Below are 19,395 nucleotides of genomic sequence, written 5' to 3'. Positions count from 1 at the left end.
TACCCCTCGCTCTCATTTGGGTGTAACAGTGCTCCTTCTCCACTGCAGGCACAGGGAAAGACAACAAGCACGAGACTTGAAATTCCTTTCACTGGGATCCAATAAAAACCTTGGCAGTTGCCGGCCTTCCTGCCGGAAACCCGATCTCCAAGAAATAAACACTCTTTGCACTTTGAAAGGCTGTGTCACACAGGCTGTGGGGCTGGGGCATGGGGCAGCTTCTGCCTACCTCGGGCACCTCCAGCAGCTGCAGATCCATCCAGTGCTGTCCATTGGGAGCTCTGCAGTCCCATAGGGATGCGCAGCACCCTGGTGTGACGTGCAGAGCGGGTCTGGTTGGTGCATCAAGAGCTGTGAAATGCGAGCAGGCGGCCTTCGTGTCCCTCCAAATCTCAGCACTCATTGCATCCCTGCACATGTGCTGTGTGAATCACAGGCACTTCTTGGCAGGGAGGTCAAGCTGCAAGCCAGAGACTCTGCAACACAAAAGATATGATCTGATAAAATAAATCAAGCCTGGCTTTGTGGAAAAAGGGAAGTGAGCGGTGTCTGCGCTCTTGGCTAAGAAAAGTAACTGGAGCACAGCAGCTTGAAGTGCCTCTAATGGGGAGAGGCTGCAGCTCAGCACTCTCCCAGGATGGTCATTGCACCAAGAGCCATGAAAGAAGTAGCAGCAGCACATTGTCCTACCCTAGGATCATCCCAGCTTTATTTCTTCCAGAGGCAGCCAGCTCCCGGCTGTTCCCTGCAGCAGATGTGCAGCTCTGCAGATGCTGCTGCGGGGGGTCCCTGTGCTGCTGGGACCCTTGGGGACATTGGCTGGCCCCGGGTGGTCAACACTGGGGTCTATGCATGAGTGTTACCTGGTGGGGCTTACCTGAAACCTACAGCTGTGCATTCCCATCACCACTGGGAGGTGATGGTTCTGTGCCAGCAGCAGGCACTGAAGCCATGAGGAGGAAGAGTTCCTCCGGCCATGAAACAAGCCTTCATCTGCTGGCAGGGTTCCTCCAAGGCAAATATTGACAGTGACATTGTCCCTACAAGCAGTGAGTGAGAGCTCTGCTGCTCCAACAGACCAGCAGAGTGTTTTTCACAGATGTAAATAAAGCTTGTGTTGCAGGGGGCCTAAGTGCCCCCCAGGGCAGAGGGGTTCATTAAGAGCCCTTTGTCTGCAGTTTGCTTGCTCTGCTCCTCTGTAGGAGGAGCCCAAGGTGGGCACTGAGGGTGCAGGAGGAGCAGAAGGTGCCTGTAGGTTCTGCACTGAACTCAGGAAGGCCCAACCATTTGAGAAGCACGGCAAAGCTCTCAAAGAGATCAGAAACCCTGCTGCAAGTGGGATGGCAGAGGAAAGCAGCTGCAGAGCAGAGGCTACACTGCTCTCCTCTGTCTTTAGCGCACTGTCACCACACAGAAGTCTGCTGCAGCTGCTGGAGCAGCACCCCAGTCCCATCCCACGGCCACCTGCACTGGAGCAGAGCCCCATCCTGCAGCTGGGAGCTCACAGAATCAAAGCTGGGGGAACCCTTGAATGCCTTTAGCAGACAGATTGGAAAACCAGAAGACCACACACTTCTGTGAGCCTGTCTGCTCCTAAAGAACCGCTGTGCAGAGTCAGACCTCCAGGGCATGGAAGCCAGGACAAAGCCTGCCCTGCACGCAGCACCCCGCACGCTTACCTTAACTGCTTCATTAAGCATGATGAGGGTTGAGTTTCAACTCAGGAAATAAGTGCAAAACGCCTGAGAGAGGAAAAGTGGGAGGGTAAGGAAGCCATAAAGGCAGACAATTCCCACAGATGTTCAACATCAATCCAGCCCACTCTTCTGTGCTCAGACATTAGAACTGTGACCACGCAGCTTGCTCCAGCTTAGGAAGCTTTATAAGCAGCACTACTTTAGCAGACAAACACTGCAGGGACACTGGCAGTCTTTACACATTTGCATCAAACTCAGAAAGAAGAATGTGCGTCCCGAGTTTATTCTGTATAATAAATAAAGCTTTTAATATGGTGAAGCAAACAAAATCCGTGGTCAGAACATTTCACCAGTGCAGAAATTCAGAGAGGAAGGAGAAAGGGATGAACCTCAGCCACGGGATGGAGAGCAGTTATTTGTGAGCCCCATCACCATCTGTCCCCGCAGGGCCGGGGGAGCAGTGCCACCCAGAGGGCTCCTCCAGAACAGCTCTCCCCAACACACAGCTGGGCAGCCACTTCTCCCCTTTTCATCTCAGACATCTCCACTTTCATTGCTCTGCTTCAGCTGCCATCCCTCTACCCAGAGACCGACAGAACTCAGCAAACAGTAAACCCAGATTACAAAAAAAAAAAAAAAAAAAAAGCTCCAACAACTCTCAGGGCTAGAACATAAAAATAACATCTTTAATAGCTTTATAGTTGGCACAGATGGCATTTGAATTCACCACTTTTTATTAACAAACTATGAAACAACACACTGTGCAGTTCCAGAGAGGGCAGCTCAGACTGCATGTTGCTTTTAAACCATGTAGCTACAACAGGTTGGTGTTGGAGTTCACTCTTTTCATTTGCATTCGGCATTTATAGTCAGAAAGTAAAACCAACAGCTAGATTTGATCGCATACACAGAGAAAGCCTAGGAAGGATGTTTCTGCTGGCAACCAATGCCTCCTCTCAGCAGCACACAAAAACCCAGAGCACAGAGCTTTAACAGATTACACAAGACTTGCTGCAGTTCCTGCTGGCCCAGCAGCCCCTGACATGGTGCAGAGCTTCTGCTCAGATTTTGAAGAAACAGTTACTACAATGAGGGAGCACTGTTTCCCTCTTGCAAGAGGGGTGAAGGCCAGCCCAGCACTTCAAATATATGTAACCAATGGGAGAAGCCTGTAACATCGGTCAGAAAGAACAAACACAAACACCAGCTGAAAAGATAGTCCCACACTTGCAATCTGCAATCAAAACAACAGGCCATGAACTCAAAACTCTGTTCTTTACCCATCCTCGTGTGCTTGTTATTCATCCTCTGTTTAAACGGATGCCATCTCTTCTGCACGCTCAGTGTCACCACGTGCTACAGTACCAAGCATTGCTCAATAGCAACCCCAGGCAAAGGAAACACATGTATCTCATGTAACTTGTTTAATGAACAATGTAGCCCTGAATGACAACATAATGACCGGCACTGCTGAGGATACATCTTGTCCAGGAGCAACTTCATCCTGACAAATACTTGGTTTGCTCAACCTACTTATCCAAAAGTCACTGTTCACGATGTGCCTGAAGTAGCCAAGGTACTACAGTCATCTTCAACCTTAACTTCTCTTATCATTTTTGGTTACAGACATTTCCAGTTTCTATGGGTGCTCTCTAATAATCACAATAAATTACGAGGCGTTTCTGGCCTCTGTTCTGTTATGAGGAATTCCTTTCCCCTGCCGTGACTTGGAGTTGGCAAGGATGGAGGTAAGAATGCATAGTGAGGTCTCCTATCATCTGTCCTCTGTTGAGGCCACTTATTTTCCCCATCTAATGACCCTGTGCCGTTGAGGCTTCTGTTTTGCCTTTAGTTCCAGCAGGGGCCTTACCACCATCTGCCTTGTTGGAATAATCGCGTTCTCCAAAAATGGTGCTTCCGATCCTGACGTTTGTGGATCCAACCTCTATCTATGGAAGGAGACAGAAAGAAGGAATTCAGCGCAGGTAGATGGCTAATCTCGATGCTCCCCATCTCACAGAAGGACAGCTTCTTTTCTGACAGAGAAGGGGTGGCAGAAGGAAATGACTTACTGCGTGCTGGAAGTCTGTGGACATGCCCATGCTCAGCTCCACCTTCTCAATGGGGAGATTCAGCTTTTCACACACTTCTTTACGCAAAGATAGCAGCACCTAGAAGGAAGAAAGAAGAGAAAAAAGAAGAAAAAAAAAAAACCACACATTTGGTGACATTTTGGACACGTTTTCAAGGTTTCACTCATCACGATTTCTGCCTTTTTTTGAAGTCTCTCTGACACAGAAGGTGAAGGTCCCACACTCCTCTGATGCTCGCTCTGCAGCACTGGGAGGGCACCTGAAGACTTCCCACTACAGGCTACGTTACTAACAGTGCACACACAAGTCTACACAACCAATTTCTGACGGATAAAGAATGCAGAACCAGTTCCCCTTCCTGACACAGCCCTACGCACAGTGTAAGAGGCTGAAGGAAATATTATCTGAAAGAAAGACCAGAGGATTCAGAACAAAAACTGCTGCATAAAGTGCTCTGTCGATATCCTGGCTACAGCTTGAGAGAAAAGATGGGACAAAAAATGCACATGCATCAAGCATTTGCAGAAATGAGCCCATCACTTTATTTAATACTGATACTTCACAGGTCTGTACTACTCTGAACTAGGTCTGTGCTTCTATTGGCAATCTACAATCAGATTTATACCCTCAGTGTAATGGGAGGCCAGTCAACAGTTGACATTTTCTTCCAAAAATCTTACCTGGAAGTCAGGATTTGGCCCCTTGCTAAGGTCATGTCCAATGCTGCCAATTGTCATCAGCCCCACAAATTCCAGGCTTGGACACTTGTTGATAACGTGCTCCACAGCAGCTGCAGTGTCTCTGGGAGGCAGGCCATGCTTACCTAGCAAAAAGTAGGGTGATCTGTGCCAAGTTCTGTGAGAGAACCCCCCCACAGCCAGGCAGGAGCTAACTGATGGTTAAGTATCATCTCAGAAGAGAGAAACTCCTTAAGAACACAAACCAACACATCCAGGTTGTTTCTTCTATCAAGTCAGCAGGACAGATCTGCACATGAGAAAAAGTGTCTGCCACTTACTGTCTTCTCCACTGGTGTTAACTTGCACCATGACTTTCAGCTTCTGAGGTGATCCTTTTTTCTGCCATGAGCTGTTGACTCTGTCTGCCAGTTTCACAGAATCCACTGTTTCCAACATGAACAGGTTAGGGACAGCTAGGGAGAAAACACAGAGGCTTCAAGCTGCCTGTATAACACAAGAATAGTTATTCACAGTTGTGCACAGCTAGCAGCAGACTATGGCAAGAGATAGCAAAGTGAATCGGGACTGAAACACAGGGCAGCACCAAGTTCTTTCATTTGCTAATTGGTATTCTTGCTAGCTTGCAATTATCAGTACTAATAGGCGACAAAGATGGTCATTATTTAAACACTGGGAGAATATTGCCGATGGGACACCACAAATAAAGATAAACAGAGCTTACCAATCAGCTTGTTGACATTACTTTTCTGCAGATGGCCAATAAAATGCCACTTGATCTCTGGACAAGACGACAGAATCTGTAAGCAAAAGGGACAGGTAGGTTTGAAAGAGGATTCCTCCTTCTTTCATACAGTAATTAGGTCCTGCTTTGCCCACAAACAAGATACCAGACATCCAGTCTTCTTCTGTTTACTCTAAATAGCACAGCACTTGTGCGCACTGAGATTGCTTCACACTCTGGAGAGAAGCAGGGCTGTGGCAGCAGAAAGTTCATTGCAAGGTGAGTGGGAAAGGCTCTTTTGTAGAAGAACAATCACAAAACAAACTGCTTTTCTCAAAACAAAGATGTTACCATTTTAAAATGAGGACTGCGCCCATCCTAGGGCAGAGATCACGAGAGATAAAGTGCTGCTCAGACATTTTATGACTAAGGTGCATACATTCATATATTCACAGGATACTCTGGAGCCTGCAAGGCAAGTAGGGGGAAGAGTGAAGAGGCACAGAGTTAAGAATAACCTTCGAAAAGCACGGACATTTCAGAAGTCGATCTAACAGCCTCCATTGCCACCTCCCTACAAAAAGCCAGGACTTCTGCTGGACAGCCTTCAGGACACAGCTTTGTGAGGAGGAATAACACACACACAAAAAAAGCACGCACTTACTCTGGAATCTGACGCCTTTTCTAGCAGTTCCTGAACCTAGGAGAACACAAGAAGATCTCGTTAGGACCACACGGTGCTCCCTGGGCACACAGAACAGCCCACACTCACGTAGTTCTCCCCAAAGCTGCGCTGCCCGTGGCTGTAGGCGTCCAGCACCATCTCTGCGGGCTTCGTCTTGCTGACGGCCACCAAACGCGGCTGCACGTCCGGGAGACCCTGCGGGAAGAACGCTCAGTGCCGGGGGCGGCCCTGCAGCCCCGCACACACCGCGCTGCTTATGGCGGTAGGCCCGTTGCCATGGAGACGGGTGGGCCGCCCTCGCGATGCGGCCTTGCCTCCGCGGCTCGCAGGCCTATCTCCGCACGCAGCGCTTCTCCCCCCGAACCCAAGTCTCTTCAGAGCTTCAGCAACCCCCACCTGCGGCCTCCGCGCTGCCGCCTGCTGCACCTGCTCGGCGACGGCCCGCAGCGCCGGTCCCAGCCCTTCCCCGGCGGCCATGCCCGCTCTCCACATCCCCGGCCACCGCAGCGCCGACTTCCGCCACACACGCGTGACGCTCCCGCCCCCTCACGGCGGCCAATCGAGAGGCGCCGTCGCTGCCGCCGACCAATGGCAGCGAGGGGCGGGAAAGCGGGGCCGCCATGTTGGGAAGGTTGGCCGCGCCATATTGGGAAGGTCGAGGGCTTCATGGCGTAGAGTGCGGAGGGGAAGGTCAGGGGGCGAGGCCGGGTGCCCGCAGCTCCACAGGGCTTTAGAGGCTTTCTGCCGGGCTCTGGTGAAGTTTCCTGTCAGTGAAGGTGGTGAGAAAGGAGTAGAGGCCCGTGCTGTGCTCTGAGTTTGGTGTCTGCACATACAAATAAACCAAATCGTTGCCATCTGCATCCAGAACAGCTCCTGTAGAGCACAGCTTTCAGCATTAAAATAAGCAAATCAACCATAAAACAGGCTCCATTGCTCACCCCATAGGCCCTATGTAAACCCAGGGCTGTGCCATGGAAGCCCACAGCTGTGGGGCACACACAGGCAGTGCCAAGCTGTATGGAAGGTGCCAGCTGGAAGCCATCAACCAAATTAATTTCTTCATGCACAGAACTTGCCCTCCCTCCCTCCCCCCAGCCCCTGTTTTGAGCACCAACAGTTTTTACACAGCTGCTCCAAAGAGCGTGGCAATTATTTCCCTGCTAACTTCACTGCAAAACTTTTGTGACAGTGATTTTCTGAAGTTCTGCAACTCCATACCCTCCCACAGATGTTCTCCTGGTAATGCCTCCCTGCAAACCCACCCACTCATCGTGTTAAAGGTCCATAAAACCAGACTGCGATTAAAATTGAAGGCCATTTTATTGTCATAGCAAGTATCAAAATAAAAAGGCTTTTAATTCAGTATACAGATCCACAGCTGCACTGGTAAAGCATCACCATGCCCCTGCTAACAGTTCCCAGGTGTAGCAGTGCCAAACAGCAAACCTGTGCTTCTTTGTTAGACAGAGCTGTTTTAGCATTTACATCTTCCTTTTGAGACTGCAAGATCATGGAGATGACAGAATGACAGCGAAAGAGATAAATGGGATAAAGGTTTACATGTAGTGACACATCTACTCTGGAAAAATTAAGGAAATTATACATAGAATGAAGAACTTGAATGAAAAACAATGATCAACTCCGGTCTGTAAGGACTGGTACAATTTCAACTTTGTTCTTGCTTTTTTTGTTGTTAATCTGTTAATAGGTTAACTAAATTACTTTGTTTTCAGCGGTGCAGAAGCACAAAGGTTCCAAAATGTTTTAAAAATGCAAGTTTGAAATCAATAATACTGGCTAGTCCTTCTATTCTTCCCCTTCCTCTGAGAAATACTTCAGCAGTAATGTTTTCAATTTAAAAATCCATAAGACCTATTTATTCCAAGCGATTCTTATACAGTGAACTCATACAAAAACATTCTTTGTAATACCATTTGGTTTATTTGTGTCCCCTCATTAATGAAAACACTTTCATAAAAAGTAGGTTTTACTTACTAATGGAAAACCTTAACATGAATGCAAAATAATGCCAAACAAATGAGATCACCTTATAAGTTTAGGTACTATTACCTCACCCCTACATTTCTGCTGTTCTCTATTCAACATCTTGCAGAGACCTATTTAGAAAAGTGAGCAATATTACAGCCTACCTCTCAATGCAGTTTTTATAACCATTGTGCTGTCAGTCCAGAGATGGAACTATCCTCAGCTTAAGATTTTACAGCAAATACAAAGATGACATGAAGGAGATGGGACTTTTCTCCAGCAGAAACTGACAATCTCTTTTATTTTGCATTTTCAAGTATCAACTGTAATTCTTCTTACAGGGAAAATAAAACTGAAATGAAAATACTGGAACAAGCAGCAGAAATTAATGAGATTTCTATGTTAGTGTAAATTACTTACTTAAAATGATTAATGCATTAAAAACACTGAAATGTGAAACCAAGCTTCGTAAGCAGCAAGCATTTGGGGCAAAAGATCAGAAATTCAACAGGTTGGTCCTCACCAACTTAGTGCTTATGCTTTCATCATCTTATAAGGATGCATTGGCTGCAAACTATAACAACAATTAATAATTGTCATTTTTGCCCTGTGATTTTTTTTTTCAAAATGGTGCTTTGAGTCTATTGCTCCTACGAGATCTTCCTCTCAAGGTCCATTCTGAAAAAAATCACCCAGGTACAACGTTCCATTCATTTCAGCTTCTCTGAACATCCTTTAGTACAACACTGCAAATACTGAAATTCCACTGCTCTCACAGACCAGCAGAGGTACTGCAGTGACTGTGGGATGAATCATTCAAGCAGTTTTTCACTAGCAAGGCTTTTTGCAAGGTCAGGGTCCCTGAGACAAAAAATTGCATTCTCTCTACTTTCTTCTGACTATGACAACTGTGACAAGTACCGTGCTTGCAGCCTGGTTTCACCAAAAGTTAAGTTCAATCAGCCACTGGCAGGCACTGCCTCCACCAGCACATCTAAGCCCCTCAGCCAGCAGATAAACACCAACTCCCCTCTGCTCTACCCAAGTATGACAAATGGAAAAGAAACCAGTGTTAAAATGCAGAAAATGAGTAGTTTGGGCCACTACCTGTGTGACACGTGGTCTAAGGCTTACATCTCCCCCAGGGTAACCTGCAACACTTCAGCTGAAGTGCTGGACCTCACTGTGCATGCGGTTTCAACTGCACTACTGAAAAAACACTTTGGCTCAGACCTCAGTAAATGGTAGTTTCATATTTTTGCTACACCTTGCAGGCAGGATGGGCCTGAAGTGTACACATGGACTGTTAGTCCCAGTGCCCCAGGCAGTGACCCCACCATCTGAGCAATGCCCTGAAGCAGACATGGGTAGTGTACAAAAAGTCTAGCACCTTTTTAATTTTTTTTTTTTTTCCTTTCCTTCTCAAAGGGTGTTTGAATTAAGTACTAGAAATTTCCAACTAGAAAATAAAAGGTCATAGCAGCAATCCCCCTCCTGCCAAAATCTCAAAATTTCCAACTGCTACTAACAACCTCAATTCAAAAGTAATTAACCATCTAAGCTGGCTGCAGAACAGATAGCCTAGCTAGCCTCTCTGGAATCATGGGTTTATTAGCCCATTAGAAGGGAGAGGTGCATCTAGCAGACATACCTGGAGCAGATTACTTAGCAGTTACCAGAACAACACTCCATAAATACCAAAGTCATTGTGTCTAATTGTCATACAAAAGATTGAGAGGATTAAATTTTATCTCTTTCAGTACAGGAAAAGGGGAAAACAAAAAGGAACTTCCCAGTTCATGTTTCTTTTGATATAAAACAAATATAAATGTTTCTTTTCAGTTGGTGTTATGAAGCAGTTTTGTGTCCTCACTGGGTCCTGCTCCATCCTCTTCATGGATTCCTTCTGCCAGTCCCTCCGCAAATTTACTCTGGCTACCTGCATAGTCCATGAACATGTTGGGAATATCTTTGCCAAAATAAATCTTGCTGTTTGCTGCAATAGCCTTGTATTTCATCAGCTGCAAGTACTCAGGAGTTAGCTTCAGCTGTACAAAAAGAAAACAGATCACCAACAGCTCAGACTCATTCACAGGCACAGGAGGCATCTACCTTTCCAGAACACTAGTGGGCATGCTCATCCACTCTCCAGCTGAAAAGACAAGTTCCCTGAAGAATTCTCTCTTTCAGCATGTCTAAGCAAAGTCTCTAAGTCCCAGTGACTGAATGGCAAAATGAGAAAGTGATGGAAGCAGCTGGGGAAATGTTCAGTCCAAACGTACCACAGAGATGAAGATGCTCGGAAGCACATAACTCACTGAAAGCTCTCACAATGCAAGCTACTAGAACTGCCTTTTTTTCCCCACAGAGTGGATTAAAGAGTTTGTTTCACAAGGCAGAGATCACTCTTTCAGGATAATGGCATTATAAAAGAGTGAACGGAATATCTAACTGGAACAGAACTTGTGCACAACCATCTCAGACCCTGTATCCATTTCTACTGACCCTTACAACACAGGAAGTCTTCCTGCTGGGATGTCCTGGGAACATGACGTAGACAGTAACGAGCCCAGCAGTTGCATCCACATAATTTCTGTCTCTAGGGTTTTGTTTTTTGCAGGAACATGGCTTTGCCAGGCTAATTAGTTTGGTGAATAACATCTCCATTTGTTCTTTACCTGAATACTTGTTTACTTTAAGCCCGTCACTCTGCAGATCTCCCCCTGTCTGGGTTACTTGCTAGCTTGCAGACTGAAATGGATCAACATGTCTCATTACAGCAGCATGAAAGGGCAACACTGAAAGTGATATTCTTCTACAGTGGGAGTCATGGCCCCATTAGCATCTACCAGATCTGTCTCCAGACGTAAACCAGATATTTCACGTAATACCTGACACAAATTCATCTGTTCAGAGCAGAAAGCCAATTTGCAAGTAAGGATATAATTATTGTTTCAGTCTCAAAGATAACTTCTCTGTTTTGCTTTTTGACCAAAACAACAAGACACAATGAGCAAGCAGTAAAGACAGACTGCTCTTCTGCTGAGTACTTCTATGCAGCCTAATGTAAGGAGCTCTGCTTCAAGGCACAGCATAAGGAAGTAATACCTTGTTAGCTTCGGCTACTTTCATAGCAGTATAGCATTCAGCATCAGCTCTTGCCTTCTCTCTTGCAAGAAACGCAGCATCTGGAAGAAAACATATGCTCCCATATTCAGATTTTTATTTCCAGTCACGTTAGCACCATTTAGAGCTGGAAGATTTTTAAAGCAGCAAGTACCACATCTGAACTGTAAGGGATACAACAAGGGGAAGAGGGAACAAAACTGGAAACCCAGAAATGGGATCTGCCTTTACATCTAAAATACTACAGGATGATAATATTAAATAAATTGTATCTGCAACTGAAGACCTCAAAGCATTTATAAACAGAAGGTTTTTATTACTGTCCTGTCACACAGGCAGAGAACGCTCTTTCTTCTCTAGCCAGCCACTAACTCTCATGCTGCAAACAAAACAACTGTAGGGCTGCAAAAGTGATATTTACCCATGACATTTGCACAGGACTCCAAGAACTGCACAGCAGTCTGCTCTGCAGATGAAGTCTGTGGCTGTTAATGCAATTCCCCAGATGGGGTTCTGTCTGGGATACTGAGGTTAAAGCTCTGGCATGTAGGGGCAGGCAGCTTTAACCTTTATAGGCTCTGCCCCATGGACAGATGTTGGCAGAGCTGTTCTGCTGCAGTATCAGTGACCGTGTCAAGGGCCTGATCCCAAAGGACACTGAACTTCCCTGCTCCTAACAAAGACATTTAAGGAAAGAAACACTTCCCTTTTCTGTACTGCATTCCTCTTTTTGGCTTCTGACTTTTTATCCGTCAGATGACACCGAAGAGATGCCAAGCCATCAAGTTAAGGCTAAGATGAGTTTAATCTGGATGGTTTGATATGATCTCTTCAGATTCTGTCTATAGAAAGGAACCACGTATTTGTAATACATGTTAATTTGGATCTGAGAAATGCACAGCTGGATAATCCTATTTGTTTATCTAGATTAGTGGGGAACCCTGTGAGCAACAACACTTAAAAACAGGATGGTTTTCCTCAGACTTCCTCTTTGGGCTAATAACTACAGTAGTCCCTATTGGGAACACTTAAAAGAATGAAGACCTGAATCCTCTACAGGCACAGAGCTGAGCTGAAGGCCTGACGCACATTTGTAAGAAATAAAACCTCATTGTACTTCTGCAAATAACTTCATAATGAGAAGTTGCTGATCTGTAAAACCCTTAATTGGCTCCTCAGTGGACCTCTGCAAAGGTTGACAGGACCTACAATGAAAGGAACTGAAAACAATGCTTTGCCACTCTGAGCTGGAAATGCAGACCTCTTTTCACGTCCTGGAATTTGTTTGGTAAAGCACTGTACTGGATGAGACGTCTTCTTAATTTAACAGTACAACCTCCTAGAGAGGTCACCATTACAAAAAGCTTTAAGAAACATAGTCTGTAAAAAAACATTCCTATTCTCACCTCTGGTCAAGTCTATTTGCTAAAGAAAAAATAAAAAGGTCAAAAAAGCAAAATGCAGACTAAACAGAAAGATTACAGAACCAGGAACGACTTAGACCTAAAGATTCTTCAGATAAGTCACTACAAAACATTTTCTTATTGGAAAGTTCATCACTCACCTTCAATCTCTGAAATCCGTTTCTCTGTTTCTTTTTCCATCACTTTCTGTCCATAGGTTATTTCAGCAACTTGTGCTATTTTTTCTGCCTCTGAAATTAAAGAGAGCACGTCCACATTGTCATCACAGTCTTCCTATTGCCAAAGCAACTTCACCCATGGAAGTCCTTCCTACCCTCTTCTGTTGGCAGTCATTATTAAGAATTAATAAGAATAACTACGTTTGGAGGCAAAGCTGGAACCCCCTTGAGTTTCTTTGGAAGAGTATCAGATCAACAGCAAAAAGATGCAGCAGAGAAATCACCCGTCAGTGAACCAGGTGCATAACTCCCTTTGTTCCCAGTTTGGTTTCTGCTTGCTGCCTACCCCACCACACACCAACAGCTACTGCTGTCAGACAAAGCCATACAGACCAATGAGGGCTTTCTTCCTTTCTGTCTCTGCTTCCTTCTCCACCACCTTCTGCTTCTGTGCTGCAATCAGCAGCTTTGTCTTCTCGCTCTCCCTACGGTGTCAGAAAAGGCAGTTATAAAATGTGAGCTCACAAAATAGCTTGGCCAACCACACCACGAGGATGAGCCATTGGCTTAAACCTCCGTCAAGTATACGTTGAGAGCCACAGAAAGTGAGAGCAAGAACCTTCAAAGCTTCTTCCTAAACCAAGATCTCACATGACAGCTTATTTTCCTCCACTTGGATGCACACAGCTTTGAAATCACCATTCAGTCAAATGGGCGTGTGCATTTAACATGCTAAATTTTACATCTTCTCTTCTCCATCTTATCACTTTGGGCACATAAAGTGTGTGTGTACACATACTGAAAAGAACATGAATAGTCTGCTCCTGCTCCCAATCAGGGAAGAGACTGGAGCCAAGAGCAAATCCTTCTCAACTGGATTTATGGCAAGAGATAAGAACACACTGATTGAGGATTCTAATGTGACCTTATTGCACATGACTTACCACGACACCAAAAGGTCAGGCAGAATGGATGAGAGGGAACTGATTCTAGCCTGTGCAGACTTTGTTGGCAGAGTGCTCAGAGAACATAAGCATTTCTGAATAATTGAGTGCAAGAAAAGGCAGCTGGCTCACAGCACTGAAAAGGGATCAGTATGTCAAGTGCTTTTAAAGAAAGTTATTCCAAAGCTTTGCAAGTCTTCAGCCTGTTGAATCAACAGTTTCTCCATCCTAGTCAAACAGCAGGATTAGTGGTGGAATCTATCCACCTGCCACTCACTCACGTGCTCTGTGAGGCCTTTTTAAAATAGAGTCAGTGTCAAGGGGAAGGAGCCCTTGGGCAAATAACTACACTCAAGTGTTCAAGATGGAGTAATACCCTCAGCAGTGACCTGCAGCCACTTACAGACACACGCTTGTCTGGTGCAGCCTCACTAGAGCTGTTCTGAATGGCAGCAAGGCAGCACGAGGCAGAGCACAGGCCACTCCTATCAGTGCATGCTGTGAAAACACATTAATCTGGATGACCGACTCCTTTTGGTAACACAAAGGTGCAAGTCTCAGGCACTTACATGAGCTCATAATTCCTCCGGATTGTTTCAGGGATGTTTGGCTTTGTAACTCGAACTGCCTGGAAAGAGAGACAGAAGAAAACATAGGCAAGCGGCCAACAATCAAAAGGCAAACGGCCCTGAGGCTGCAGAGGGTGGGGGAGCTCTCACACTTGTGGTGAGCTCTGCCAGACAAAAGCTTTTACACTTTTACATGCTCTGCAGACCAAATGCTGGACTGAATGATCTCCTGACAGGAGGAACAAACTGGATAAGCTAGGATTGAGGGTATCACTTAAAGAAAGCCAACAAGGCAAATCTAAGAGGGGACAGGAAGGACATTCTCATTCCTCATGTTAACAAAGTCTGTACTTTCAGGGAATTTTCTAAGAGCTACATCTTGCTATTTCCTCTTAGCCTTTACCCCTCGTGATCTATGCACCTCCAACGAGAACCCTGATTACCTGTATAATTAATCCAGGGGCCATTGTAGTTAGGTCTTGCTGCAATGCCAGTTTAAGGTTTTCATCAATCTGATCTGATGGGAGGAAAGAAAGGAGGTAAGAAATGTAAGCTTGATATTGAAATGCTGGGCTGAGAAACACCATCCCTGACTTCAGGTGTCGTTCACACCTTTTTCAGCACGTCAAGCAACTGTGACCAATGACAAGAACTTAGGAAAGACTAAAGAAGTGTGGCAAGCATAAAATGAAGTTCTCTTCACTTTTCAACAATTTACAGTTTAGATTTTCTTTGAGCCAGAAGTAGCATTTTTATGGCAAAGAATCTGTGCTCTAACTCACTTCCCTATTGATACCTTCCCAACTGGATTCTGGAGCAGATCTGATCCAGCTAAATCTTGAATGATTAGGAACCATATCTGTGCCAGCAGCAAAGAGAATGGAAAGGCAGAAATGTAAAATGGCTGCATGACTTATTTTAATAGGCTGCAATAATTTCATTGGTAAAGCCTGTTTGGCTGAATGGATAATGGTTTATTCCAGCATAGCTAAGAAATTTCAAAAGGAAGCACAAAACAAAACCCTTCTTCAGTGAAGAGCTCTAAGGATAGCAGTGTTTCCAGTTGGGGCCTGCTGAGAAATTCAAAGGGAAAATAAAAATGTAAGAGCCTTGAAAGTGATCACATTGCACTCCTTGATTATTTGCTTTGGTCCCAGTTTAGTGAGCTGGAACTCACACTCATAATGAAGTTCAGCCAGGAGTTTAGGAAACAGCTGTTATCAGTTTCCTGCACCTGCTTGCAGATGTGGGGGCAGAGAATGACATAAGTCTGCTTGAAATGGGCTGTGCCCCATTTCAGAACTCCAGAGCCAGAAAACTTTCAGCTCAAACTGAAAGAGTTACACGGGGGTTTATACAAGTTCCTTCTGTGCAAATTGGTTGTCTTGAGTCCATTTCAAGCAGTTGTCATCAGCAGCTGCTGACATCTGGAGTCTCCATTGACAAAGAACCAGCACATTCACCAACAACCCCATAAAGGAACAGGAGGCAAACTGAGCCCTAGTTCTGTATTTTGTGCAGAGGCCCCATCAGAAAGGGGATAGCCAAGCTTCTTGGAAAGCCTTAATTAAACAGAGAAGTGGTTTGCAAACACCTTGTGCTCTTTCAGGCACTTGGCACTGAAATCTCAGCCACTAATCCCATACAGTTTGGGTCCAAACTGTTCACAGCAACACTTCATCTGCAGCCAGCACTGTTGTACTGCCAGATGCTGGAAGGGATTTCTTCTCACTCCAAAGCCATAATGAAAACACTCAGCACTGGCAGAAACTGGACAATTTCTATCAAGAAACCACCACTTCTCTTCAGGCTCTCTCTCATAATGCACTCCCAGTGTTTGTGCTGCCTGATTTCCCATTGCTCTGCAGAGAGGAAGGGAAAGTCAGCAGGCCCTCACCACACAGCTCTGGTTTGTAGCACTCACAGCACCCAGGAACCACAGCAATGTGCATGACATGAAAATTATCAAGCTATTAAGACAGGGAACACACAGCTAAGAATAAAAGACTGCCTTTTCCATCTGGAATAGCAAATATTGCAACTGACTTAACCAGTCACATTTGCAAAACACATATAATGCAGCAGAATTACTACTCCCTTCCCTAAATCCTGTGCTACTTCTGACAGGTTTGGGCTTGTTGTTTTTTTTTTTCCTGTGTAACACAGTGAAGCACTGTAAAAAGATAAAATGAGGTCAATATAAATGGTAAACAGTTGTGATTCCAAACAGAACAGGCACTAGATGAATATGCAAGAAGCTCCCCAGCTGAAACTAGAGACTTCTGTACCAGCAGACAATGCAAATAGCTTGCAGAGATGTCATTCAAGGAGCCATCAATCCGAGAGTGAAAGCTCAGAGGGGCAGCTCACCAAACAGCTCAATGTAGACCTCCTGGAGTGTGTGGACACTGCAGAACTGGTTAAGCTCATGGTGAATCTTGTTGAAGATGAGAGCTTTGTCGTAGTCAGCAGTGTAGTTCTTCACTATGTCATATACTGCAAAAGAAGTGCACCTGACATTAACAGCTGGGATAGAGAGATGCCACAGGGTGGGCTGGGTGCTGGCAACCTGAGTTTATGGCTCAGTCACAGCAGCAAGAAATGCAGTGATGGACTGCAACAAGAAAAGCACTCAAAAGAGAAGAGGCTGCATCACAACCACTTTCTTCAGGGGAGTTTTAATTTCTGCTAATATTTCATCACATCTCAACAAATTTTTGATCACATGCCTCATAAACAGAATGACATCTCAGTAATAGCAGCCTACTCTTGATTATCTGCAAATCACTCTCCAGCAAACTCATAGGGTGTGTCTGAGTTGCAGAATACACAGGCTGAAAGAAGGCTGCACAGGTCTTTCTGTGTCACATTCCAGCCTTCTGCTCTCTGCCTGTTGCACATCTCGTTATTCAAATTAGAAGTTCTGCACTGAAGCATAAAGCCCAGTGGGGCCATAATAATAAAAAAAATAAAAGAAGTGATGGATGGCATTCAGCTATTGGTGAAGCAACCAGTAGCAAAGAACAAGTATGTGCAAAAAAAAAAAAACCAAAACAAACAAAAAAAAAACACACCAAAATGTCTGGGAGAGCTGGTTTAAAACCCAGGAAATACAGAGCTCCACAAGGCACACAGCATGCAAGCACACAATGCTTGCAGTACTGCTCAGCTCCAAATTAGCAGGCAAAACCTGTTCACCTCATCTGGAACTAGCAGGAGAATAACCACCTCTCTGGATGGCAGGATGCACAGGGTCGCAGAGGAAGAACCCACCTGCACTCTGGATCAGGAAATTCACCACCTCAATTCTGTCGAAGTAAATCATCACTCCTCCACTGGAAAAGGAAGGAAAGGAAAGAGAAAAAAAAAAAGGGGAAAGTTTGCAGGAGGAGGAAAGCTCTGCCCTGTAGCCAGACAGCCTCTGAGCAGAGCACACCCCCCTCTAGTGGGCTGAGCACAGCATTCACATCCTTCTGTGCAGCACCAATGCGACAAGCCCCAGTACAGCCCCATGCCTGGCACCAGGCTCCTGGTTTACCCACAAACTGGATCATTAAATGTGAGCCCAGGCTTAGTGACCACCATATGGAAATACAAACTCCTGATTTCTTCCCTATTCCCATCCATATCAAGCAATCCACTTTCTTCCCGTGATTCAGTTTAGGCAAGAAGAGTGGAAGCAACTTATTCACTAAAAAGATATGTTTGATAACACTAAATTAAATTCTACAAAATAAAATAAAATAAAATAAAATTGAAACACGCTCTGAACTTAACCACAGTGCAGTTTCCTTCTGAAATGTAACCACACCGAGAATCAGGTTCCCAACTCCTGCTGGCACCGCCTGCAACAGTTCCATACGTGGAAACTCAGGGGAAATAAGTGGCGCAGGGACACTGATACGGGCAGCACAGAATGGGACAAAGCATCAAGGAGCCTTTCGTTGATTTTGTGCAGGAGGGTGGTGGGAAACACAAAGTGAAAGCACAGTAGGTGTGTTAAAGCACGGTGGGAGGAGGAGGGGGAGGAAAAGGGATGAAAAAGGCGCTGATTAAAACCACAGAACCGCGGGGAATGAGAGCCGAGCACCTCACCTCGTACCACACGGAACGTTTTTCACCTCATCGGTCTGCAGCGTGGTCTGAAAACGACGGAAGAAACGTTCCTTCGAGGGCAGCTCCTCACCGCACCGCCGCGGGCCCGCATTTCACCCCCAACCCCGCAACCCGGGGCGTCACGCAGCCCAGCCCAGCCCCACAGCACCTGCACTGACTTGTAGGACGTGATGAAGGGCAGCATGAGGTGAAAACCCGGCCCGCTGGTGGAGGTCAGCAACGCGCCGCCGCTGCGGGGAGAAGCGAACAGCGACCGTGAGCGCAGGCCCGGCCCGGGGATGAGACAGGGGAAGGCGCGGAGGCCGCTCACCGGTAGTAGACTCCGATGTGACCTTCCTCGATCTTATGGATGGCGGAGAGGAAGGCGGCGGCGAGGAAGCTGAGGACGAGAGCGGCGATGGCGCCCAGCTGGGCCATGCCCGGCCTCGGCACGACGCGGCGCTGCGCTGCGCCCGCCTTCCCGCAACGGCGCAGATGTGACGTCACTAATGCGCGCCGCCGCAGCGCGCCGCCAGGGGGCGGCGGAGGGATGGAGTCGTCAGGATTGTGGGTTCGAATCCCGCCCGCGCCACCACTGACAGAGCGGCTCCGCGGCTCCGCAGCCCCGCTGCAGAGCGAGGTCTTGGTGGGGCTCTGTCCCACCTCGTGTGAACCTCGTGTCCAGGGAGCCACTCTGCAGGATGTTCTCCCATGAACTGAGTTGCTGCCTGCATGCAGAATTGCCATTTGTTGCCCACCGTGCTGGGGAAGGGCATCACCAAACCCCAAAGTCGCCCCACAGTCACCCCAAGGTCACCCCAAAGTCACCCCAGTCGCCCCAGAGTCACCCCAAAGGGTTTACACTCAACTGCCAGCCCACATCACCCCTTCTGCCCAGCAATCACAGCACTCTGCTCCCACTGCGGGGACCCTCAGCCATCCAGAGTGCAGAAATGCATTACATTCCCACCTCTATGACTGTTGAAGGGGGTTGAAGGGGGCTTTAAAACATAGAGGGATCGTAAAGTGCCAATAAATAGTCTAATTTCATTCTTATATTGATAGATCTCCCAGGGTTATATATCGCAAAGCTGTCAGAAGTGTTCGGTGCTGTTCAGAAATAGGGAGTGAAGTATCTGCTCTATCTGTCCAAATGTTACAGCTCTTAAATAAGTGCAAAAGGCGCCCGAGATGAA

At 46.3% G+C, this 19,395-nt stretch overlaps 2 protein-coding genes across 2 annotated transcripts; both read right to left on the bottom strand.

Moving 5' to 3' along the window:
• Positions 1-2,362: 2,362 nt before the first annotated feature.
• PLPBP (pyridoxal phosphate binding protein) lies at positions 2,363-6,454 on the bottom strand. Its single transcript, XM_085242791.1, has 8 exons — positions 6,294-6,454; positions 5,985-6,092; positions 5,877-5,912; positions 5,213-5,288; positions 4,809-4,943; positions 4,471-4,613; positions 3,770-3,868; positions 2,363-3,646 (listed from the first exon to the last, which is right to left on the bottom strand). Exons 1-8 carry the CDS (start codon positions 6,387-6,389, stop codon positions 3,509-3,511), a joined length of 831 nt encoding a protein of 276 aa, XP_085098917.1. The 5' UTR covers positions 6,390-6,454; the 3' UTR covers positions 2,363-3,508.
• A 744-nt stretch (positions 6,455-7,198) lies between these two features.
• ERLIN2 (ER lipid raft associated 2) lies at positions 7,199-18,720 on the bottom strand. The gene is made up of 11 exons (XM_010723107.3): positions 18,531-18,720; positions 18,369-18,450; positions 18,200-18,246; positions 17,378-17,439; positions 16,475-16,600; positions 14,548-14,621; positions 14,105-14,163; positions 12,985-13,076; positions 12,574-12,663; positions 10,992-11,071; positions 7,199-9,931 (listed from the first exon to the last, which is right to left on the bottom strand). Exons 1-11 carry the CDS (start codon positions 18,635-18,637, stop codon positions 9,722-9,724), a joined length of 1,029 nt encoding a protein of 342 aa, XP_010721409.1. The 5' UTR covers positions 18,638-18,720; the 3' UTR covers positions 7,199-9,721.
• Positions 18,721-19,395: the final 675 nt, after the last annotated feature.

The sequence above is a fragment of the Meleagris gallopavo genome, chromosome 24 (assembly GCF_905368555.1).
Source record: "Meleagris gallopavo chromosome 24, MGAL_WU_HG_1.1, whole genome shotgun sequence".
In the NCBI taxonomy this organism is placed as follows: Eukaryota; Metazoa; Chordata; class Aves; order Galliformes; family Phasianidae; genus Meleagris; species Meleagris gallopavo.
This window is presented reverse-complemented; position numbering and strand designations above follow the sequence as displayed.